The 25986-nt window shown below is 40.9% G+C and overlaps 1 protein-coding gene across 1 annotated transcript; it reads right to left on the bottom strand.

Moving 5' to 3' along the window:
• Positions 1 to 965: 965 nt before the first annotated feature.
• rrp15 (ribosomal RNA processing 15 homolog) lies at positions 966 to 25778 on the bottom strand. Its single transcript, XM_078557090.1, has 5 exons — positions 25646 to 25778; positions 21044 to 21297; positions 18979 to 19076; positions 18119 to 18320; positions 966 to 1391 (listed from the first exon to the last, which is right to left on the bottom strand). Exons 1-5 carry the CDS (start codon positions 25707 to 25709, stop codon positions 1245 to 1247), a joined length of 765 nt encoding a protein of 254 aa, XP_078413216.1. The 5' UTR covers positions 25710 to 25778; the 3' UTR covers positions 966 to 1244.
• Positions 25779 to 25986: the final 208 nt, after the last annotated feature.

Below are 25986 nucleotides of genomic sequence, written 5' to 3'. Positions count from 1 at the left end.
ACTTGAGAAATCGTCCACCTACGTGACTCGGAGCATTAGAGTGGACAGTAGGACGGGTCGCTCGGTTTCTAAACCAACAGACAGTTGGACAAATATTTCCACATCGCAGGGGAAAATAAACGGATTCAGACTCGGCAGCGCCGCTGGAATTCTCCCTACAAAAACGTGCAGTTAAATCAAACACACACAGCTCACACAAAGTAAATGCCAGTTTCTTCGGCAACTCCCCCGCCTCTCTCCAGGATCTCGCATTGACTGAATGCACACAATGGCTACATTTGCTGCCGTGTATAGATATATATGCCGAGATTATAGGCAAGTGCTAAATGTTTTGAAGCATTTTACACCCCCCCCTCCCCTCCCCCTTTACAGCAACAAAGCCCTCGAGGACTGGACAAAGTCATTGATAGTTTTAAGCGGAGTGCTGAAACTTCACTGAGATGGAAGAAGCCACCTCAGATGGATGCTAAAGATCTAACTGTAGAATACTAACCGGGTGATAAGCTCCTGGTTGTTCCCCACCCATTAACAAGATGATGAACTGGCCCTGTATCTCACTACTCTGTGGGCTCCAATTCTCGCCCCCTCTAGCTCTGAGGGGTCATACTGACTCGAAACGTTAACTCTGTTTCTCTCTCCACAGGTGCTATCAAACCTGCTGAGTTTTTTCCCCCCCAACATTTTCTGTTTTTAATTCCAATTTTCGCCCCATTTCCCTACCTAATTTCAAACTAGCTCAAAACAAAAACAGAATTACCTGGAAAAACTCAGCAGGTCTGGCAGCATCGGTGGAGAAGAAATCAGTTAGCGTTTCGAGTCTTCATGACTAGCTCGTTGTATATGAACCGCAGATGTTTGTTAGGGGCATAAAAGGCAGACCTGTTTTGTCTAAAGGAGACAAAATGATTGGTGCACCTCCCAGCAAGGAGCAGCCCTTAGTAAATGGGACAACTCACAAGCATAAATCTGAATTAATACTCGTCTTTATTGACTTGTTACTATTTCAGCCAGCATTGATTCTTCCGTTGAATTCCAGATCATCATTCTGTTCTGAAGGGATCTGTACACAAAATACGGTGGAATGTTTGGATTTGGAACAGGTTTATTTTGAAGTCCTTGGAAAGAAACAGTGCTTTATTTAAAAGGCAGCTCGTCCCCCCTATCGTACACAATTTCATGCATTCACAGAATGAGCATTTTTGCAGTTCACATTGGTTTGCGCCAAGTCCAAATGATCACAAGGTTCATCGGTCTGCATCACTTTTCCCGGCAGCTACATCAGTGTTTGCCTCCTCGTCACTCTCTTTATCCCAGTCTTTCATTGTAGCTCCCATCATGAAGTCATCACGTAATATGTTCCATGTTGCACTATCTTCTGATTTAACCTCAACCTGCAATAGACCAGTGCATTATGAAATATAATCAAAAGCACAAATGAGCGTATAAGATTCACATTTTCATTAACTCTGGCAGTCTGAACACTCATCGGAGGTATTTTTTTTTAACCCCCCAGGTGCTGGCTCATTAGAATATTTCCTGGCATACGAATCCGATACAGAACATGGATTTAATGAACCCGCTTGAAACGAGATACAATATTTCTTTTGATCTCTGAACCAAATTCCCTTTATGTGCTACATTACCTCACATGGCACAAAGCTGGCTTTTAGGAAGTCTGATGACTATAATATAGATCTGTGCTTGGAACGAGTCAAACGTTGTTATGGTGGCACTAATTCATTCTCTTGCGGTCGGTTGGTTCAAACGGAAGCAATCTTGTACAACATTTCCTATATTTGTGTTTAAAACTAGAGGCATCCGGCTCAGTAGTTGAAATCAGCCGTGAGTTCTCCCTCAACTCCCTTTCCTCAAAAGTTAGTTTATACGATAGCAATGTAGAATTTTACAACTGGATATGAGAACAGAATACCGTACAGAGAAAGGATTAAGGTGGAGCTGGAGCGCCACTCTGAGGCAACTTTCAGCATTACACCGACCCACGATACAATGCCAAGGCACTGGCCAGCTTTTTGATGTAAAGTCCCTTTCTTGCGCTGTTAGAATTGACAGCAGCATGGGAACATTAAAGCAGATAACCTCGTTAATTTTCTTTTAACAGGAAAATCTTCAATAAAATACACGAAAAGTGTTGGTTTTGCAGCGAAGTTTTTGAAGTGGGTCCTGAGCCCTGAAGCCCCCAAACCATTTTGTAATAAAGAGTCTCTAAACCTTTCTCGCTGCCCGAAGGAAAACCTTTAATTGAAAGCTAGGAGTTCTAAACATTCTTACTTACCTACAGCTTAATCAGCATTGGAACTTTGGTCCTTCTAATTTTTCTTCAATAACAAATGAGCCTTTATTTTTTCTTAGCATGCTTCAGAAGGAACTTTGAAGCTGGCAAGAGTTGTGGATACTGATATGAATCAATTGTGAGGTAGATAGCTCTTGAATCTTCTACCCAATACACCCTTTGAACTTTGCAAAGCCACAATAGCACACATTATTACCACACCCCAATGGTTCAACCACTGTTCACAGTGGTGAATGGAGGAGTCAGTATTAATATCTTTGTCTTATAACAATGTATTCAATGTGATACAGGCATGGTTTAGATTAGGTTCATTAGCATTCTGCAAGGGAATGCTAAATTACCAGGAGGTGTCAGGTTGATGCAATTTAAGCATCAAAGGGCTTGTGTATGAATTATAGCTACAGGACACAGTGTGAAATTTATAACCACACAAAATTGTGGTTATCTAGTGACTGCACATACCACATGGAAAAAATATATTTCGACAATCATTACTGCCGTTAAAGATTCAAGAACAGCATCGGGGCTATAAAAACACTAATTATTGAATTGTTTTCAAATGGAGTTTAAGGTTACAATCATCAATTCTCCAGGAGAACCTGGAGCTCTGATGGAGTCATGGGTACAACCAAAATTCAAAAATAAAATAAACAAATCAAGGGTGTTTACAAATCCAAGCAAACTACCTTCTCCTCTCCGACAGGCTAGGGTACGCTCACACAGGCGCTAGTAACCCTCCAATACCTTGGCAAAGTGACCATTCTTTATGTGTGCCTAGATAGTGCCATTGGACTCCCCAACACAGAGGGCGTCCAACCAAGTCAGATCCTGTCTTCATCTGAGCACTTTCCACCTGGGATCATGTACTTTCCAGCCAGAATCACTAAATATGATCAATAATATGAATTTTATATTCTATCGTAAATCTAACATCCAAATATTACCCCATGTGACATAAGTCAACTCAGGCCAGAGATTGAACCTGGGACTTTGTATTGCTGAGTATTACTAGGCAATATCTTTACCCTCTGGGGCAGGGTTGCTCAATCTTGTTGCCTTTGCAGGTGCAGAGATGCATACCATACAGCCATGTCAACGTGCAAGTCTATTTGTATATATTGCAATTTGCTAACTGCATTACTTTTTGATGATTTAAGATTTAGCCACCTATGATTTAGCCACCAACAATCCCAAGTGCTGCTATTTCCAAACTCCTGGCCCACAAAATAAAAACAGGAGAAATTAACAGAAAATAATTCAGCACAGATAGGACCAAGTTTCCCCCTGCCACCAACCCCCCACCCCTCCCCTACCACCTTCCTCTTTAAACCTTCCTTCTTTTGCTTAAATGTCTGCATGATTATAAAAGACATTTTCACCACTTTCTTTCCACAATGAATTTGCAGTTCATCATTTAAACATCTCAAAGATGATCAGCACTCAGCATTTTTACGGACAGCAACATGTTCAGTTCTGCAAATCGGAAAGTTGCTGCCAAAGTTGTCGTGGGCCTCCACAAGCGTTGTTATACCAACACCTCATCAAGAGTCTCAGCACTAAAATTCATGAAGGATACCCACTAAACACGTCAGAAAAAAGTTGAGGTTTATTCATTAAAGAATTTTTAATGACGTGATACAGTTAAATTACTGAACAACCTTTCTGGCACTGAAAATTTACAATTGAAAAGCTCATTCCTTCAGATTTTAACTGTCTCATCCCTCTCTCAATCTCATCTTACTTTCTGTCTATTTTGCTGACATGATTTTATATTGTATTAAATACACTTCCTGTTTTAAACTCTGTCTCAATAAATGTTCATCAATCTGATTGGTTGAAAACATGTCGCTGTTTGCACAGGTCCCAGATCCCCTCTGTAGAACACGAGACCAAAATGAATCTCTATTTTTGTAAGTCATCATGCAAAGCCCATGAAAAGTGTGTGGGTAGCTGTAAATGTAACAAATGTCAGCATCGTTCTTCCTCCACTGATCACACATTCTGAGGCAATAAGCTCCTTTTTCTCCAAAGCAAACATCATTCCTTTGCAATGCCAAGAAAACCTTACCCAGAATACCATAAGTTCAGTTTTTTTATCTAATGGCTTAAACTATGTAAAACACTGAAAAGGGGAAAATCTATTATTGGATCTCTGCCTCCCGTGTGAAATTTCAAAATTAGACCTATATAGGAAAACCTCTTCAAGAATTTCCACCATTAAATGATTTTAAGGGTACATTTCGTGGTTTCTTTTCACAGAAACGTGTATTAAATTGCAAATGTTAATTATAGGCACTGGTCTAATGGAAAGAAAGTAAAGACTGAATACAATGAAGAAACTATGAGTGGTTTGGTCTGTAGTAGTTGTCAGCTCCAGATTGCTTAGTTTGAGGGAAAAAAAATAAATAACTTAATTGGGCGGTTCAGCAGTGCATGCCCATTGGTAATTGGAAAATTCCTATCTGTCAAGCGAATGGACTTAGTTTGTGATTACCTGAAAAATCCCAATGACAAATGCGAAACAATCAGCATGGTTAACATTAGTTATTGGAGCCAAGGATTTTTGTGCCATACAACATTTTTTAATTAGATTTTTCAATGACAAGAATAGCAATTTCACTGATCTCCTGCAGCATATTTTTTCCAATAGTTTAGTTTGGTTCGTGGCTCTATACTTGACATTCTTTCCTTTCCATCAGGATCCATGCCAAAATTTCATGAACAGATCAAATGCAAAAGCACAACATTTGGAGTTGCTCTGATCAGCAGCCAATTACAAGACTTCTTTTCTCTTGCTGCTGATCGGTGGGGCCGAAACTACAACTCACATTAAAACCATGTGTGAAGTCAGAAAAATGGAAGAATCTCTTCTACCTGGCAGTTTATTTCTTCCTAGCCATAAAAGAAACTTGTTTTAAACTTAATAATCCTCAAATTTTGACCTACATTAAATTATGATTGTTTTAAAAAATTTTTTTTAAAGGAATTCAATTATGAACGGATTGACTGATGTTTATGTTGATTACTAAAGTGTCAAGCTCCACATGCAGAGTCTTAGACTGGACCCAGAGTCTCAGTTCGGGGCAAAAGCAAAATACTGCCGATGCTGGAATTCTGAAATAAAAACACAAAATGCCAGAAATAATCAGCAGGTCTGGCAACATCAATGAAGAGAAACAGAGTTATCGTTTCAGGTCGATAACTTTTCATTAGTTTAGGAGCCAGCTGAATCCATATTAACTAAAAGATAGGCATTCAATACCCTCCCCACAAGTCACTTTCCTATCCACGTACCTAATGTAATATTAGACTGTTCTTGGTATTGTTAACTACAAACTAAATAATCGGCAATTGCATTCAATTTTGAAGTCAAGCCTTCAAAGTCTAGTTAAGACACAACTTCCTAAAACAGACTATTCAAAATAAATTAAACAATTTTTAATGATGACTTGCAAACCTAAGTAATTTAGATGACTAATTTTGAACAATTTGGGATAAAGCCCAGTCATTAAAAGGCTTGCATCTCAACATATTGCTGAAAATGATCAAAGTACTGTTAAACAAATTACCTCTTCACTTACGTAAACACAGTAGCCAATCTATGTGCAACAAGATCTTTCAAATAGTAAATGAGATGATTAACCAGATGAATCTCTTTTAGGTATTTTTGGCCGGGGAAGTTTATCAGCCAAGATACTAGAATTCCCTGCCCTGTGAAAACAGTCAAGGGTAAGGTGTCACTTTGAATGACACATCCAACAACACAGTATTCCCCAAGTATTGCATTTAGTGATAACCTAGATTATATGCTCAAGCTCTGGAGACCTGAACCTAAAACCTTTGACACAGCAGAGAGTACTAATTCTGTTAATTGAATCATACTGATACGAAGTTGATACAGAAAGCATACCTGCAGTATTACAAGGCAAATGCTGTTGCTCGAGGCTCATTTTTAGTGCCATATTTTAACCACATGGCATTTACCTATGTCCAGGAGATCCCAAGGACAATTTGCTGAAATGCAACAACTTCACAAAAGCAATTCATTCAAAATGCAGCTTCCATTTGTCCTACTTTTGAATCCATTCTCTTTTCATAAAGCTTACAAAAAGCCTTGATTTTAAGTAGTGCCTTAGTCTCAACTGAACATCTCAATCATACAAGGAATTATTTTTGAAACCCTGTATGATAAATGCAGCAGCTGTTTTAGATCCAGCAAGATTCTCACAAACAGCAATGAGATGAATGATCAGTTCATTTGTTTTCAGTGGTGCTACTGGTTGAGGGAGGAATGTTGGCTAGGACAAAAAGAAATTTCTGCTCTTCAAATATTGCCATGAGATCCTTAACTTTCATATAAACTACCGAACAGGTAGACTGAGTTTAGCTTTATGTCTGAAAGAATGATTTGCAGGTGCAGAAGCCATTTCCCCAGCCAGTTTGTACAAAGTGTAGAAGAACTTAATAAACAATGAACAAGAAAATAATCTTATATTAGTGCTAAGTCTATTCTAGGATTTGCTTCTAAACTCATTAAAAGATAGAAATCACAACTGGCATGCCAGTGCAGGGATGAAGATATTACATTTTTTTAAAAACTGTATTCCTTTTAAAATGGACCCTGATGAACTGTAAGATGGCTGCCGAGGGGTCACCTGAGTTTTGCAACTTTAACAGCCTAGCAAGCTTTCTGGCAAGTTCCAAATCGGATTGTAATGGACAGGCATCGCTCTTGAATGGACATACCTAAAAAGCACTCTTCTGTGAAATTTCACACCTTTAATTGTCAAGGCTTACTCCAAAACCCAGGGATAATAAACACCCAGACTCTGATTCTGGGTCTGCCATATAACAAAGGGGAGCTATCGAGACTGAAATGCTAAAGGCCATTTATTGCATATCAATACCTTTTGACCATGTGACTGAAATGCCTTCTTCATTATGAAGGGCCATCACTTGTTTTCCATCGTGTATCAATGGCCATTCATCATGTGATCTAAATTGCCCTCTGATTTTGAAATGCTTCTATCCAAAAACTGAGAGAGAGACTGGGCAGTCTGCAGAACACCAGCAACAACATCACAGCTGCAAAGAAAGGCAATGTCATCTTGTCTTAGACCTGTGAAGCCTAAAATCTTTTAAAAGCCTCCTCCAACCTGTTTCGGACAGCTCTGATTTTGCCTATAATAAATTGGAACTCAGGTTACAACAGCCATCAGGACCTGTCTACATGACCTGCTGAACAATATTTACTTCAAAGGAACACTGCAGTTAATCTGGGTTTGACCCCAGCCACCTGAATTTCAATTCCAGAATGGGAAAAGCTCCTTCCCTACACTGGGCTATCCAAGACAAGTGAATTGCTAACTATTCCATTTGGTTTTAATACCGCGGAAGTGCACCACCTTCTTTAATTGTATCTTTCTTGGGTGCATGCTGTGTGATTAATGTAGCGTAGACTTTCCAGGATGTGTATGTGAATAAATAATACTCCATGTTTAAATCCATGAAAGTCTGCTGCTGGTGACTTTTAAATTAACCACACAATAACATGGTTTTGGGAACACACATCAGCCTTATTACAATTAAACTACACAGATTACGGACAGGAGGGAAAGGGAATTGAGGGTTTCAGTCTATCTTTCTTCCCTGTCCGTAAGGCAACTCTAACAATGAACCTTATCATTCATATTTGATTTAAAAATTTGAGTATACTTGCACTTCTAAACCATAAGTTCTTCTGCTTGATATATTTTAAGTACAAACTTGATAAAATCCTTTAAATAAGGCTTAATTAACTTCAGTCGTATTTTCTAGTGAGCCCGCTGAGACGCCTTTCTTTTAGAGATCGCCTCCAACTGTCTTCCTCAAAGTCAGTAGTAATATTAGAATCTTGCAACATTGGTTTTATTATCCTTTTCACATCAAATATGCTGGGATTTGCAACAGCCTGTTTTGTTGGATGTGTGGACCTTTCCAAAGAATTTGCCTTGTCTTTTTATAACCACAAATTAAGTGGACAGGTGATATGAATAGCCAGGCTCAAGTTTACCAAAAGGCTGCTAGTAAAATCCAAAATGATCCAGTCAGAAGTCTGACATATTTAAAATGATGAATCAGATCATGAATTAACAAACATCTTCCAAATGTCATGGAACATTCTGTCATTGGAAGAGTATGCCAATTGCACTTGTTTACCTTTATAAATATAAATATATTTATACCTTTACAGTTTTCTCTTACAATTTTAAGAGCATTACTATTATGGATAGCACGTTGCAGGGAGGCAAAAACGTTAATCATATTTTTAAAGAACTGGTGAATAGCACTTATTTATTTAATGCTGTTCATTTTCACTAAGAAATAATATAGATGAGATTGAAGTGAAAACAATGGAGATTCTATTGGCATGCTCATTGATACAATTGACTTGTGCTAATTAGTACAACCAAATTACAAGTCTTTTTTGCACCAATTGTTAAGCAGTCAGATACTGGCAGTGGCCAGAGCGACCTGGAAAAGGGAGAAAGATGGAGAGAAAAGAAAAGAAAATGTCAAATTTGTCAATTATTCATAGTTTATGGAAATAAGAGGATAATTTAACAAAATGACTCACTATATTCGTATAATGGTCAGTTTTCTTCAGTTGAGTTGATGCAATCACTTGGGTATCAAAAAGCTAACCAGCTAAAGTACAGCATATATACTTATTCAGTTGTTTAGATTCTGTTCAACTAAACAGGCACAATTATGCAATGAGTCTTTGGTTTAGTAGTTAGCTAACTATGGATTTGTTGAAAAATTCTCAAAGCCAGCTGGATTTCATTTTGTATGAGAACACTTATGTAAGACACTATTCGTTAACCTAAAAGAGTGGTATAATATATTTGTACATAACTTCAACCATTTTGGAATATTTGAAGTTAGCTTTCTGCCAAATTAAATGTCTGTTGCACCAATGGCAAAAACAGTATTCAGTGATAATTATTCAATTTTATGTCTTTACCGGAAGAAAAAAATCAACTCACAGAAGCTAAAGGGACTAATGTAAGATGAGCCCGTCAACCAGTACGGCATTTAATATTTCAAACATTTTTTGGGTTCATGTTCAGAGCTTCTCCTTTTGGAAACCTAGGTGTATGGGCAGAACTTCAACTGCTGGTCACATGTTTCATATCTAAAAGCGAATGACTAGCAACTGAAAGTTCAATAGGGACCATGTAGCCCATTTGCCTGTCTCAATCAAGTTTTAGGCTGGCCTTTAATGGTTGCTCAATACTCCTGCCTAAAACAGGTAAGAAGCCTGTTTTTGGTTAAGTAAACTGGGGTCATATGTCTGCTATAAAATTCTGACTGCAATGTTTAAAGAGAAATGGGTACATCAGTTCCATCTAAGTGTCGCGAGATCCCAGCAGCTATCCTTAAAGCAATCACTGGAAGCCACTCCCAAAAGGTAAGTTTTGCATGTTTTTTTTTAATGGATCTTATTAGGAGCACAGTCTCAAAAATCTCCAGCCCAGTCTTGCCATTCCCCCCACAACCACATCCCCACCCTCTTTCGCAGGCCTAGCTGTGTCATCTTTCCATGTGGAAAACCAACAAGCTGCAGCCTGCTGGGTGCCCACAGCTTACCAACACAGGATGTTAATGAAAATGACACAGGTTCGGACTTCCTGACTGGTGTTTTGGCTCAGCAGATTGCCAATATCATACCCGTCAGTGTCCAAACCACCGAATAGTGAAATATCGGCAATGTGCTCAGCCAAAACGGCTGTCAGGAGGTGCCCAAACCAAAAGTCTTTCCCGCAGTTTACTTTGCACTTCTGCAACATATCTCAAGTTGTGATGTTGTCCAGAACACTAAATCTTAAACTGCTGCCTTGTAGCATTTTTCTCATCCATGACAGAGGTGGCAAGAAAACAGTCATACGTGCTTAAAAGACTTGTGTAAACTTTGTTTCTAATGATATTGAAATGTTGCCAAGTTAAATCATCAAAATTGAATTTATCGCTTTCACAAACTTTGAAATTACCTGTAACATTTCAATAGATTGTGCAACTTAAAATTCAACTTTGCATCCATAAAGGGATCTCTGTTTCCCTGACTGCATTTATACATTTAAAAAAAAGTGCAATCCAGCTGGTTTACTTACTGTTTTTACTGTCCAAAGTATCCTTCTACATTGGCCTAGAGCTAACTACACTATATAGAAATGAGCTCAGCAAAAGCCCAGTCCCCTCATGTTGCTAGGTAACACACCAAATCTTTCCAAATATTTCAGCATTAGTACGCATAAGCTCAGCTTTATAAGCTTGAAGTATTTAATTACAACACCCAATCTTCTTTTGGAAAAACCTTCCACAATCTAATGAAGTCTTAGTATTGACACACAATGCTTCAAAAAACTTACTAAAACACAGGATAAGAAGTGGTTACAAGTTGCAAATGGAAAAGTACTCGACTTAGGTATTACTTTGACACTTCACAGAGGTGGGAGAAAAACAAAGTGCCCCTAAAAATGTCAAGTCCAAAGTCATTTACTGAGAAAAAGACACCTTAAGTTTTATAAAACCTATTCTGGCTCACACTCAGAGGTAGTGACTTCAATCTGGGCATACGAAACCTGCAAAAAGACTACAGTTTCAAGCAATGAAAGCAAATATTTGACCCCAGCCAACAGCTCTTTCAATCACAAAATAAACAGTCAAACCTCAAACCATTCAGGCTATTTCTCTGCATAAAAACTAGAAGAACGGATACACAAGTGTGACATGTATCCCATCACCTTTTCAATATTTTAAATGCCACACTTTACTGGAAAACAAATTACATTCTTATACCATTTTAAAGAAAAAACAAATGGGCATAATTTCAATCAAATACCAATGCTCACCACCAAAAGAATTAAGGATAAAAATATACTTGCACGCCCAAGCTGCCAAATAATTTTAGAAACATCAAAATTTTTAAAAATCCCATACGTCAGGATGCATCACGTCTAACTATATAACTATTAAACATTTCTGCTTTATATTAATTGACAATGACCACAAAAAGCCATAAATCAGTTGCATCCAGGGCGCCATCAGTTCAAACTAAAGGGGCAAGAATTTTATTTTAGGATACTAGTCTTTAATATAAATATGATACAAAGCCACTAAATGATGCAATCAAGGAGGAATTAGGAAAATAGTCCAAACTTGACCTGTCCACCATCTAAATTAAATCATTAGAAGAAAAAAGCTCCTATTTATAGAGCACTTCTCACAACCCATGGGACATCCCAAGGCACTTCACTACAAATTAAGTACTTTTGACATTTGTTACTGCCTTAAGCAGTGATCCTCCTTTGTGACCATTACCCTTGATGGACAATATATTCCTGTTCAATGACGTCACTCGAGATACAACTACTATCACCAGATCCACGCTCCCACGTTCCGCCTCTGCCATCCTCAGTAATTGAACTTCAGCATCCAAGAGCAAGAGCTTTAGGTGACTGCAAATTATGGTAGGACAGGGATGGAAATGTTGCTTGAAGCTTGCGAGTGTTGAGGTACTGTTAGAGCCATTCTAAGTTTTTAGTATAAAAATGTATACCTAACTTTGCTGCTAGCCATCAATATACTTATAATTTTATAGTAAACCATTAAGACTTAATAATGGAAAAGACTACTTTTGTGAAGTCTATTATCTGAATAACCTGCACAGTTTTGTTAAACACAGCTGCAAGTTATGTAGGACGCTGAAGTTGCTGACAATAATAAATAAGAATGCCTTTGGTCCACATTGCTGGTAAACTTCAGACTGCTGACTAGTTATCTTCTTTGACAAGAAGAAAGTTCTTACTCTGCATTGGCAAGGCCAGTATCATACCCAAGGCAGCTAAAATGTTTTGAGGATAGGCAAATTGAAAATTTCAAATCTAACATTGATAGATTTTTATTAGATAAGGGTATTAAAATTTTACAAAATGAAGCAAGTAAATAGAGTTGAGATACAGATCATCCATAAACCTACTGAATGGTGGAATAGGGTCAGGGGTAAAACACCATTACTTCTAAGTTTCCCTCTAATTCAACACCACCCAATTTAGAAATATTCACCATTTCTTCATCATCAATGGGTCAAAATCCTGGAACTCTCACTGTAACAACACTGTGAGAGTATCTTCACCACAAGCCCGCAGCATTCAAGAAGGTCGTTCACCATCACCTTCTCAAAGAAAATTCATTAAATGTTGGCCTTGCCAGTGAAATCCACTTTCGTGAATGAACAATAGAAGAAAAGAACCACTCCTGTTCATAGTAACTGATGACCTCTATGGTACAAAATAAATAAACAAAGCACCCAACCACATTGTTAACTATTAAACCTGTGACCAAAAAGGCAGACATGACAGCAGATGATGATTTGCTACCTGTGCAATTAAGTCAAAACAAAGTGTGTTTAGAGCCTTCCACTGATGAGGGCAAAGTCTGCTGCTTTTCAAATGCCAAAGATGCACTCAGATCTGATGGAGACTGCAATTTATTAAATTGGCATATCCCTCAACAGGCTGAAGTACAGGCCCATTTGCACAAGGGATTAACACGGGTGATAAGGCCAGTCAGAAAATAGGATTTGAGGAACTAGTCTATATTGCCTATTAAAAGGGTGGGGAGGTGTGGAGGGTGCTCATTACAAAAGTAAAATGTTGGTCTAGGCAAGGTGAATGTTAAATAGACATAGCATCAGTCTTAATGATTAGTGTCACAAACCACCAAATTGCCTCTTGCCTACCTTGAAACAATTTTAGCACTCTTGTGCCAACTCATCTGAGAATCTGATGCACTCCATTCACCATCCTCAACATCTAGCTAACCAATGGTATATTGTTGTGGGTATGATCAGGTGCTCTCTCAAAAGATGTCAAACCGAAAATACAAATGTTTCTATTGCTAAATGAGGGTAGTGATTAATGCAGGATCTTTAGGACTCAGGTGAGAAGGGGCAACATGCTCTGGTTTTACTCATCTTTATTCAGTGACAGCAAAGTTCTATATAGGTCAAGCTTGTGGCAAGAGAAGCGCATGCAAATAGTTCCCCTCCATCCCTCAGTTTTTAGGAAACATTGGTTTCCTTTGTCCCTTGAGAGAGATCAGGTACCAAGGTGCGAGGTGGATTTGTGGCAAAAGAGGAAAAATAGTTATAGGTAGGAGCCTCTGTCACGTTTGGATATTAGGAAGAGGCAAGCAGTTGTTAAAGCTCCACATTTCCAGTGGTGAAACAATTACGAGGGAGTATATAGTGTGTGCTCACGTCATCGGCAAGAGGTCACAATGTATATAGCTTATAGCAAAATGTGCTGCTTAACATGTCATTCAGGACCTGCTCTTTGGAGTAGGAACAGGAATAAAACAAGGTATGCAAGGGGTCTTTGAGGTCAACTTAGTTCCAAAATGGGAGCCGAGAGTTGGGAGTTTGCAATAGTGAAATGACGAGAGCTGAAGAAATGACTGGGACTAGGATTATTCCTACTTTGCCCAAGATGACACTGCAGTTAATTCCCTAATGGGTAGTTTGCTCCTAATTGGAAGCTAAGGCTCAATGCTTTTAAGTGGCACAGGCTTAACTGACTAAACTGCAACAATATCTCTCTGTACATTTGGAAGGTTCCAAACCTTGGTTCTTGTCAAACTGCAAACAGGTTTTTTTGCATCTCAGTAATGCTGGGTATCCTTAGTGGGAAAAGTGTGTGGATTCCACATCAAACAGAATCTGCTTAAATAAATGCACAAATAATTTGGTTTGGAGACTCTTAAGCAACAAACACTGATCTGGTAAAAGGAAACCTATGTTTATTGGCTGGGGTGGATAAGGCAAAATATTGCAGATTCTCCATAGAAAGCTGGGGTTCTGATAAGAGATCAGAGACCCGAAATGTTGACCCTTTTTCTTTGCCTTTCTCCATAGATACTGCCTGATCTGGGGAGCATTCCCAGCATTTTTTAAAAAATTCATATGAACCTGTTCTGCAACCTAATTAGTAATAATTAGGTATTATCATTTCAAGTAATAATTCCCACTTCAAGTAATGAGACAATGAAATTCTCTCTTCCAAGCAAGAAAAAAATGTATTAAAAAATCTACATGTAGATCGCATCAATGAATGTTATATCCCTGAAATTTAACTGGACAATTTGGTTTACGTGCTTTTCAAACATGTTATCTGCTAGGACACAAAACACATACAGATACTTATAGATAAATTAGAGGCATGCAAAGCTGATACTGGATTCGTAATGCAAGCTGGTAAATTTGTGATAATGTAAAAGTGACATGAGGAAAAACCTTTTCACGCAGCGAGTGGCTACAGTCTGGAATGTACTGCCTGACTGTGTGGTGGAGTCAGGTTCAATTGAGGCATTCAAAAGGGAATCAGACTGTTACCCGAAAAGGAAGAATGTGTGGGGTTACAGGGATAAGGCGGGGGAATGGTGCTAGGTGAATTGCTCATTTGGAGAGTTCGTGTAGACATGATGGGTTGAATGGCCTCCTTCTGCGCTGTAACAATTCTGAGATTCTGTAATATGAAACAAATTATTTTTATCCCTCGTTTTCAAAGATTCTGTCCACTCTGAAGCAGATTAAATTGAATGAGCAGAAATTATGAGTTTACAGGGGAGATGCCCCATTCCACAACGATCCGGCCCAATTATTTCCCACAAGCAGTTCAGCGAAAAGCATAAAAGATTGTGACTATTTGGTTTTCTTTCTCCTTTTCCTTATTGGTAACGGTTTGCTAATTGCTCAGTGTTGGGCTGATTCTTTTTATATATCCTGGTAGTTATTCATTGGTAGGACTTGCACCATCTTTTCCTGTTTTTGATTAGTGCATTCTCTATCCTGTTCAATTGTAAGGACCAAGTGTGACATGTTTTCATGGGTATAGCTGTGAGGCAAAACCTATCCACATGAGAAAAACCTCTTGAATCTAACCTCAAATCTGAATTTTGGGGTTTTCCTCAATATTTTCAATGTTGTATAAACCTTCTGTGAAATACCTACAGCGAAGCTCAGGCTATCATATTCTGCCATTGTTCAAGTAATACACACGTAGCTTCGTGGCCCACAAGTCCTACCGTGTTCATCAAGCTACAGCCAAGTGTTGTTCAAACCTACACGAGTCAATGCCTGAGCAAATATGGTGTTCTGAGGGTATGGACAAATGAACATTAGAAAGCAAATGTAATTTGTCATCTGTTGAACAGGTGGGAAGAAGGGTCAGAGGAGGGAGTAACAGAAAGGTTAGGGAGGAGAAAAATGTTCTGAGGAAGCTTAAATTTTGAGCAACACCAAGTCCAAGAAACAAAAGTCGCGAATGGTGCTGAACATTGTGCAATCGTCAACGAACATCCCCACTTCTGACCTTATGATGGAAGGATGAAGATGGTTGGGCCTATGACACTACCCTGAGGAACTCGCACAATGATGTCCTGGTTCTGATTGACCTCCGACAACCACAACCATCTTTCTTTGTGCTAGGTATGGCTCCAACCAGCATAGAGTTTTCCCCGATTCCCATTGACTCCAGTTTTGCTAGGGCTCCTCGGACAAATGATTGATGTCAATGACAGTCACTCTCACCTCACCTCAGGAGATTTAGCTCTTTCATCCATGTTTGCACCAAGGCTGTAATGAGGTCAGGAGCTGAGTGGCAATGGTAGAACACAAACTGACTCTCAGTGAACAGGTTATTGCTGAGTAAGTGCTGCTTCATAGTACTGTTGACAACCCCTTCCATCACTTTGCTGATGATCGAGAGTAGACTGATGGGGCAGTAATTGATCAGGTTTGATTTGTCCTGCTTTTTGTGGATAGGACATACCTGGGCAATTTTCCACATTGATGGGCAGATACCAGTGTTGTAGCTGTACTGGAATAGCTTAGCTAGGGGTGCAGCAAATTCTGGAGCACAAGTCTTCAGTACGATTTCCAGAACGTTGTTAGGTCCTTTGCACTATCCAGTGCCTTCAGCTGTTTTTTGATATCATATGCTTCATGTTCCTTTGTTGCTGACCTCAGTACACAATGCGATTGGCAGAGTGGTTGGGTTTGTGTCCTGCACATCCTACTTTAGACTGTAGGAAAACAGCGACCAGCACAACATTTATTTCACCCATACTCCACACCAGCTGGTCCACAAATTGATATGAAGTCGAATGTAGTTTCGACTACATCTCCTTGACATTCAGAATTACTAAAGTTGAATCCCCCATCATTAATAACCTGAGGATCGCCATTAACCAGAAGCTTAGCTGCATCAGCCATATAAATATTGTGGCTCCAAGAGGCTGCGAATTCTGTGGTGAGTAAATCACTGCCTGACTCTCCAAAGTCTGTCCACCATCTACAGGTCAGAAATGTGATGGAATACTCTCCGCTTGCCCATTGGCATTCCATTCATCACCTCAAGCATTCACTCCCTCCATCACTGGCACACTGTGGCTGCAATGTGTATCACCTACCTGGTGCACTGCAGAAACCTACCAAGATTCCTTAGGCGGCACCTTCCAAATCACTGACCTCTAGCACCTAGAGCAACAAGGGCAACACATACATAGGAACACCACACCCTCCAAGTTCCCCTCCAAATCACGCACCGTCCTGACTTCGAAATATATCACTGTTTCTCATTGGTGCTGGGTCAAAATCTGCAACTCCCAAACTAACCACGTGGACTACAGTGGTTCAAAGCGGCGGCTCGGTACCACCTTCTCAAGAATGATGATGGTGCACAATAAAGGTTGGCCTTGCCAGCAATGTCCATATTCCAAGAAGGAAAAAGTAAGGGTTGAGCGTCTATGCAAGAAACACCGGAAATTGTGTTGCTACTCACCAATTAAGATTGCGGTTTAGGAGGGAGTCATCCCCGTGCAACTTCAGCAAGAGGAAGGAGCCGAACCAAGGAGAGGAGAGATGCACAAAGCCCGCCACAGCCGCCCGCTAACGGTCAGCCAGCTGATCGCCCGCCTGGGGCCGGAGGGGCCCGAGCTCCAGCAGTGAGCACTCGGCACCCGAGTACGAGGTGGACGCCATTCTGAATTCCCACTACATGGAGGGGGGACGTGGAGTACCTGCCGAAGTGGAAGGGCTACAGCCCCAAAGCCAACACCTGGGTGCCCATCGAGAACCTGCTGGGCTGCCCCTGGCTGGTAAGGGAGTATCACGCCCGACTGGAACGGGATCGGCCCATGGCCGAACCATCCGCCCACAGAATCTTCCGGAGATGAGGAGTCTCCGAAATGGTGCTCATCCAAGGCCGTGCCGCCTGAAGACATGTTTGAAGATGGCCCCACCGGAACTCGTCGCAATGGTAGAGGAAGATCCCAAACCACTGGTGTATAGCCCACTAATGGCACAAGCAACTCTGAGGATTACGGCACAGAGCAGCTGAAAACTGATCCCAAGGTGGAACTGGGCGAGTTACCAGATGGGAGTGATGGAGATGCTGACGTTGAGGATGCTGAGGGCAGGTGTCCCAGTCCAACAGCTTGAGTTTGGACAGCAGCCTACGCTTGTCAAGAGTTGAGCATAGTTGGAGTGCTAGTGCAGAGCAGTTTAATAAGTCCAATAAAATAATTAGCTTCTCTCAGTGCAAAAAAAAAACCCAAAAAACACTGCCTTAATTAGATCAAAACCGCCATGGCAGTGATCATTATGATCATTAACAGATGAACATACCAAACCTTTTAAAATGTGGCTATGTCACAATCTCCACATGATGAACAGAATTGCCAGTGTTTATACAAAATTCCACATACCTGTTTTCCACCAGTAGCCGTCCTTTCTGCTGAGTCCCGATGTACACTCTGTCCTGAACCTCGGAGCACACTGATGAAATCTTTCTTCGAAACAGATGACAGTAACTTGGCACGCTTTCGTTCCGACACACCCACTTCTTTAATTTGTTCATCCACACTCGTTTGATGCTTTCGCACAGCATTAAATAGCTGCACAACACCTCTGTGTATTAAACAAATAGGTTAGTCATCCCAGTCCACACAGAAGGGAAACATTTGCCTAGTTTCTAGCCAATTTGCCCATTTTCCCTATACTTACACACACTAGTGTCAAGAAATATTTAAAAAAAACCATCAGGGAATAGAGTTCAAATGCCAAGTGTTCCTTTGTTGCTGATCTCAATACATGATGTAATTAGCAGAGTCGTTGGGCTTGTGTCTTGCACATCCTAGTTTTAGACTGTAGGAAAACAGTGCTCAACCTGACATTTATTTCACCCATACTCCACTCTAGCTAGTCCACGAATCGGTACGAAGTAGCATGTCGTTTTAGCTACATCTCCTTGATATTCAACGGAATTTACCTCAGTTGGTAGCACTCTCGCCTATTAGTCGTTCTGGTTTCAAATCCCATTCCAGGGCTTGAGCACAAAAAATTCAAGGCTGACACTCCTGTGTAGTACTGTGGGAGTGCTGCACTATTGAGGTGCCATTTTCGGATGAGGCATTAAGGCCCCACCTGCTTGGGTGGATGTAAAAGATCCCAAGGCATGATATCGAGGAAGGGGATTTGCTTTCATGCGTTCTGTTTGCTATTGTACTTATTCAAAAGAAAAATCCCTTCATGCTGTGCCTTCCATGCAGAGCTGCACAATACCTACCTGGTGGCTACTTTTTGGAAGTTTCTCTCAGTCTCTCGATCTTGAATGACATCAGGTTTCACTCTGCACATCTGTTCCCATTCTTTCTTTTTATCCAGCTGCCAAAGAAAGCTAATTTAAGACCATGCTGAATAATGTCTTAACTTCATAGAAATCTAAAGGTTTCTAATGAATAAATGACTGTATTAAATATCCAAACATTTGTTGGGAACTGGTGAGACCACAGCATCAGCAAAACTAAAACCTCTACAAAACAGTTACTGGCATCTGTAAACACCATACTGCAACTGGTGCCAGCAAAGCAATTTTTTCTTAAAATGTAGCTTTGTGCTCAGTGTGGGACATTAGTCTGAAATGAAGTATTTGCCCCATTCAACTCTTGTCAGTCTCAAGCACTCCTGCATCAGGTATAGCACAGGTTGGATACAAAGTAAATCTCAATAATGCGCCTTTACCCCCAGCTGCACCAGAATAAGATTTTCTTTTCTGACACCAGTCTCTGCCAGATTATCAACTAAATTGAATTAGAAGCAGTTGTATATGGTAGGCCCACATCCACTAGGAATGGCCATGGAGCCAGACAAACTTGTTTCACATGGAACTCCTGCATTCAGGGAAAAGAAAACTTGCCTCCTGTCAGTTTCCAGTCCAGAGGTTAAGAATATACTAACCCACTGCACTCAGTGTCCCTCAGAATCATTTCTTTCCAAACATGCCATGTTAACTGGAATTCCAGAAATATTAGAAACGTATGTAAATTTAATAGAATTTACTACTAAACAGCATAAACGCTGGAGGTCTGGCACAGGCTTACTGGCAGTAATCCAGTCTTGGGGGTTTGTTGACAAACTCCTCAAACTTTAAATTTTGTGGCTTACAAAGTGATTGAGGGGTTCAAATGGCATTGCTGCCTCCAGATCCAATGCCAGCATCCCTTAAGTAACCCTCCTTCTCAAATCGAATGGCCAAGAGAAACATTTGTAATTCCACACTGGTCAACAGTAAACAAAGTGCTCTCCAAGTGCAATTTTAGCACAGCTTACCCATATACACCACACAATTCCAGCAATCCCGTTTTATATTATATCACTTCACCAACAAGACATACTATAAGAAGGGAAGAAAAGATTAAAGCAATGTTTAATTTGTACGTGACTTGGAGTTAGCAATCTAACCCAATTCACATCCTTTTTGGCTTTATATGCTCTCTGCTTCTATTCAGGCATAGGCCAAGAATAAAAAGCAGACAAATTGGAACACATTGTCTGGAAACAGTGACAGCTGTGGACTCAACGATTTGGATTTCAGATGTTTGCACACCTGACAATTCAAAAATGTGGAAAACCTGAAAAGCAGTAATGTTTGTTTGGGAAGCTCAGTGGAACTTACTCAAGTTTTATAACAACTTGGAGCTGTTGTAACAAATGCTGCCACTGCCATTTGTGTGGAAAAGCAAATTAAACCACCTGGTTTTGAAAATCAACTATCATTTCACAATGGTATTCACTCTACCTTGGTTATAATGCACAAATGCTACAGAAAATACATTTGATTTTTTATTGGTCAACTCCATGTACCTTCCCTTCTCAGTTTCTCCTCTCCAGAAACACACTGAATTGTATGTAAAACCCATTTTAGTGTCAGCTTCAATGGGCTTCCCTAGTAACTTGCTCCACAGCTCTATCACCTTCAGGTATAAAAGAAATCTATTTGATTTCCCATTTGGTACAGTTACCAGCTGCCAGTAAATAGTTACTCCACTTGCCACCACAGATCAACATTAGAACCTGAAGGGCATTTCAATTCTTCAGATATAAACTGTCAGTTGGCAACTTCCATCTCCAGTCAAGCACACAGGCAGAAGCAGAGTACTGACATCTCAAGAATTTCTCCGACTTAAGTAAAATGCATTTTAAAAACTACATGCTATGACCCTGGTAAAGATGTAATGACATTCAGTACATTATTCCCATGTGGAATTCAGTTTCTGCAGACATATTTCGTCACCTTAGGCCCATGCAAAAAACGTTAGTTGTTAAATCTTAGAGTGCAATGCAATCAGTACCCGTTTCATCTTTTCCAACATTGCCTGCTTCCGTTCTTCTTTTTCTTTCTGTTTCTCTTTATTTTTAGCAAGAACTGTTGGTTTGTTCCCAGGTATCTTCTTTCTTAGAATTTTGGCCATAGCATCTGCCCAGCCAGCACTGGAATTTGCTGGATTCGGGTCCACAGTTTCCTCTCTAAGTTCATTCTCTGGATCTTGATTTTTCTCATCTTCAGCTGAAGAGAAGCAGTCACTTGCAAGATCTCCATCAGAATCTAAAACAGAACAGACAAGTATATTGCTCTGAATCTAAGAATGCAATCTTGTGAATTTTATTTGGTGCAATGCTGACATCTAGTGTCATCATGAGGTTCGGCAGTCTCAAAGCTCTGGCTTACCTAATTAATAATACTCAGGCTTAGAAATATTTAAGGGAAAAATGAGAAATTTGCATCATATTGTGCCTTTAGATCCTTCATTCAAACTTTCTATTTTCAAAACTGAATTCCTGTTAGATTAACGTAACTAATTTGTTGCCTGTAACCGGAATTCAGTTTTGCAAACATAGATTTTAAGGATACTCAGCACAATCCGTACAATTGTAGGCTATTTCTGATTTACTTAGATTTTTGTGTGGGTAATTCAGAGGCACTTTGATATGCCAGTGCACTTCAGGCTTTTTGAATTTATTAGTGGTCAAATTGCATAGACTGGCCAAGTTGACAAACAAAACAAAAGCACGCTGACAGAAGAGCGGTTCAGCAGAGGGTACAAGCAGATTAACACCCACCATCAGAGCACCAGGATGCCTTTTCTTATGAAACTGAGAAGGAGACACCTAGCTGCTCCAGTGCTGTGATACCAAAAACCTAATAAAAGCATCCCCTCTTTAAGAGGTACAACTAATCGAACACAGAATCATTAAAAAAACTAGCCTATCAAATTAAATAATAAGACTGACATCCAGGTCCAATATGTCCTCCCGTACCTTCAGTGCTCTTTGGCTGCAGAAGGCCACAAGCGTACCAGCAGTTACTACTTGGTCCTTCTCCATGGCCACTCAGAACAAACAAGGCCGTGGAAGGGAGGCAGATAGCCAGGACAGCCATTTTCAGCGAGCACATCCAACTTGGGCCTGCGAATGGTCACCTTTGCCAGGCCCAGGAGCACATTGATGAGTGTTAAAACGCAGATCTGCACCTCGTCTGTGCACAGCATATTATAATATAGGCTGTGGCCAGGGCAGATAGGGAATGAGAACAGTCAGCTTGTGTTAGTATTTTAAGTCCTACCTACCTCATAGCAAACAGTTTCAGGCCTGAGAGCAAACTTCAGTTGGTCCTGTCACACATCTTCAAAAGAAGTCATGCAACATGCCCTTTAAAAGGCAGCGCAAATTTCAAGACTTAAATGAAGTGTATGGAATAACTAGAAAAAGCTGCTGTCACTCAACAATTAAAAAAACACATTAAAAAACCCAAGAAGCTAAACGAAGAGCAATCTAAGACCTGTGCTACCGCAGTGCAGTGCCATACTTACTAGATACAACAATCTAGAAATCAGTTTGTGCTGACAGACTGGAGTGAACTGGGCACAGTGAACAAACTCTGATGTACTTGGGGCACACTTGATATTGGGCCTATTTTTTTAAACCGAAGACTGGTGAGTTGCAGGTAGGCATTCTCAGATGACTTGCCAGTGAAAAGGATTTGAATTTTGGACCACTGGCAGCAGTCTTCAGGTAGCTCCCAGAAGAGCGTGAGGAAGCAGGGGCCAACAACAGTCTTCAGTATTGTAATGGACCCAGGGGAAACATTCCTGCACCTCCCAGTTCCAAATTCAAACAAGGATCATTTTGTTTGTAAACTAGTCCCTTAAAAAAACATACTGCTGGTTAGGCTAAATATAGACTAAGCTTTCCTTGCAGGGCTTTGCAAAGGGGACCTCAACCAAGCCATTAGCCTTCCTAGTTGCATTTGCAAAGACGCTAATGCTCATTTCTGGTGTGGAATCTGGACGGTTTTCTTTGCCTTCATCAATATCATGATATAACATGCCCTACTGAATGTTTCGGTGCCCATTTTGCAATGCCACCACAGAGAAAACATTTTTAAAAAAGTTAATATGGCTATTTTAATTGCTGCAATGATCACAATAACCTGAATTTATAAAATTCCATTAGCATCATAAACATCCCAAGCACTTCACAAACAGGCACAATGAAAACTGATGCCAAGCCAGGCAGAAATTAGGAAGGGTGATAAGATTTTGAGGGGGGTTTTATGGGTGAAATGACAGAAATTTAGAAAGAAGGCTCCAAGGAATGGAATTGAGGTGACCGATGAGGTGAAGGGAGGGGAGAATCACAGAAAGCTGAAGGCTAACTGATTATTCTGGAGGGGGTATAGGGTCATAAAAATGATGCAGTTAGGGTGGGGAAGGAATTATAGATAAGGCCAGAACTTTTTGAATTAACTATGAAGAATAGGAACCAGTGTAAATCAGAGAACAATGGTAATGGATGAGCAGTTTACATGTTGCCGCTTTAAAGGGCAGCAGGTGACAAAAGCATATAAAGAGGCCTGAGAGATGGCGGGTGCAATACTGCAGAGGCAGAAGGAAGCGAACAGACAAGCTGTTGAGCTTTAATATTAGCTCAAGACCAAATTGGACACCAAGATTGTGAACTGTCTAGATCAGCCTGATGAGTGGCCGGGAAAAGGTTGGAATCACCTGACTTGGAAATATTTCGCCGTTCCTTCACAGTCGCTAGGTCAAAATCCTGGAACTCCCTCCCTAACAGCACTGTGGGTGTACCTACACCACATGGACTGCAGCAGTTCAAGGCGGCAGGTCACCACCACCTTCTCAAGGGCAAATAGGAATGGGCAATAAATGCTGGCCCAGCCAGCGAAGCCCACATTCCGTGAATCAATTAAAAAGTAAATGGGCAGTTTTTGAATCAGGGTCAGAGATAATGGCTTCAGCCTTACCAAGACTGAGCTGGAGAAAGTTGTAACTTGCTTGGGACACAATGGTGCACAAGCAGGGGCAATGGAGGAATGAGGAGTGATAAAAAAGTAGAGGCATCATTGACACATTTACGAAAGCTGACTGCATTCAGCTAGTACAAATGGAATAAGAGTGAAGCTGGACGGCAAGCAATTTTGAGACTGAGCAACTCCAGCAAAATACAAACATCACTGTGGTACCAACACCTATAGTCCAGCATTTACAGGTTAACATAACAAGACATGGGCCTTTATTTATCATTCTTTCTTTTCTTCCCACATGTTTTGACATTTACAAATGTACACACACAAGTGAACTGTTTAAAGCATCAACAGCATTGTACTCTTGAAAGCAACCTGGCATCTGAATGAACTGTTCAGTGCAATACCTTTATGTAATCAACAATCTAAAGCATCTTAAATTCCCTAGCATTACACTCAGTCAGCAATAAACTGAATGTGTTTCTGGTGGGAACCTGTAACATGAATTTGAGGGAATATTATTAATAGGTCCTCACAACTTTGCAAGCGCAGGTTTCAGAGTAAGTTTGTGTATAGCCCAGTACTTGGGCTTACACAGAATAAGTGATACACATTAGACAACTATCTGAAAGGTGCAACTTTGCAAAACAGGAAGTGGATTACAGGAGGAAGCAAAGTTCAGTCAGCTACCAAAGTTACACCTTCCCCAATTTAGCTTGAGATGACAGCCAGGGAGACCAATGAAACTGTGGAAACAGATGCTGATGGGAGTAAAAGAGGTTGGCCTCAGTCTGAGGGGGCGGTAGAGGCAGGAACTCTTACAACATTTAAGTATTTAGATGAGCACTTGAAACGCCATAGCACACAGGGCTACGGGCCAAGTGCTGGAAAATGTGATTAGAATAAATAGGTGCATGATGGCCGGCGCAGACATGACGGGCCAAAGGGCCTGTTTCTGTGCTGTATAACTCTATGACTATATTTAGCTGGAAGAGATCTGGTCCATCTGATCTTGATATTAAACAATTTGACAAGGTGGCAAGAGCCTTTTATTTAATGGTGAAAGTGAGACATATATACGTAAACTGATGTGTTTCTGGATAGTGTTGACCGGGAGCGCACATATACAGACGGTGAAAAGAGGGCCAAGGGTGGGTCCATGGGATTCACTAGTGACAACAAAACTAGAGATATTGGTGCCATTGGCAATGCAGTGCTTGCTTTGATTCAGGCAAACTGAGAAGTGTGCGGAAGATGGAGTTGTCAGTGATGCTTCAAGCCAAATGGAGGAGACAGGGAGGAGACGGGGGGGGGGGGGGGGGGTTGGGGGCGTTCAAACAAGTAGCTGGTAACCGTACAGATTAGAGACATAAAACAAGGAGGCGAGAAGCGGAGAGGAAGGTTTTAGGCTAAATCATCCAAACAATTCAGAGCAGAAGGGACAGGGAATTGGTTTAACTGTGATGTAAATGCGGTCTGACGGTTCAAGTTAATACTGGTCACCGGGCCCGATGGGCTGCAGGCTACATGGATCCCTTAAACCGCAACCGCTCCTACTGACGTTTCGCTAAATATTCTGAAGAGCCGGAGCTCCCACCACTTTCCCGGGGCTCCGCTCATGTTCATTTACCACTGAATTCCGCTTCTACTCGGCGACCGTCTCCACGTGAAGCAGCTACAACCTTCAGCGCCATCTTGACCGGAAACAGCAGCCCGAGTGTAGCTCTCGCAACCTTCCCCGGGGTGAAGAACAGGGAACAATGGTTCCGTTTGAGCGGGTGGGAGCCGAGATAGCAGGGGCCGGGCCGGAGCATAGGGGGGTGGGGCCGGGAGAAGTGGGCGGGGCCTGGGGGGGCCGGATGAGAGGGGGCGGAGCCTGGAGAGAGAGGGGCGGAGCCTGGGAGATAGAGGGGCGGGGCCTGGGGGCGGGGCCTAGGGCCGTGTCCGCAGCCGTTTGACTCAGATCCTGGT

Source organism: Cetorhinus maximus, chromosome 14 (assembly GCF_964194155.1).
Source record: "Cetorhinus maximus chromosome 14, sCetMax3.hap1.1, whole genome shotgun sequence".
Classification (NCBI taxonomy): Eukaryota; Metazoa; Chordata; class Chondrichthyes; order Lamniformes; family Cetorhinidae; genus Cetorhinus; species Cetorhinus maximus.
This window is presented reverse-complemented; position numbering and strand designations above follow the sequence as displayed.

Coding starts and splice junctions, on each gene's coding strand:
- rrp15 (XM_078557090.1), bottom strand. CDS start 25,709: ATGGCGCTGAAGGTTGTAGCTGCTTCACGTGGAGACGGTCGCCGAGTA. Junction 19,077..21,043: donor TGTTGGAAAAGATGAAACGG/GTACTGATTGCA, acceptor TTTCTTTGGCAG/CTGGATAAAAAGAAAGAATG. Junction 1,392..18,118: donor CGGCTACTGGTGGAAAACAG/GTATGTGGAATT, acceptor GGTCTATTGCAG/GTTGAGGTTAAATCAGAAGA.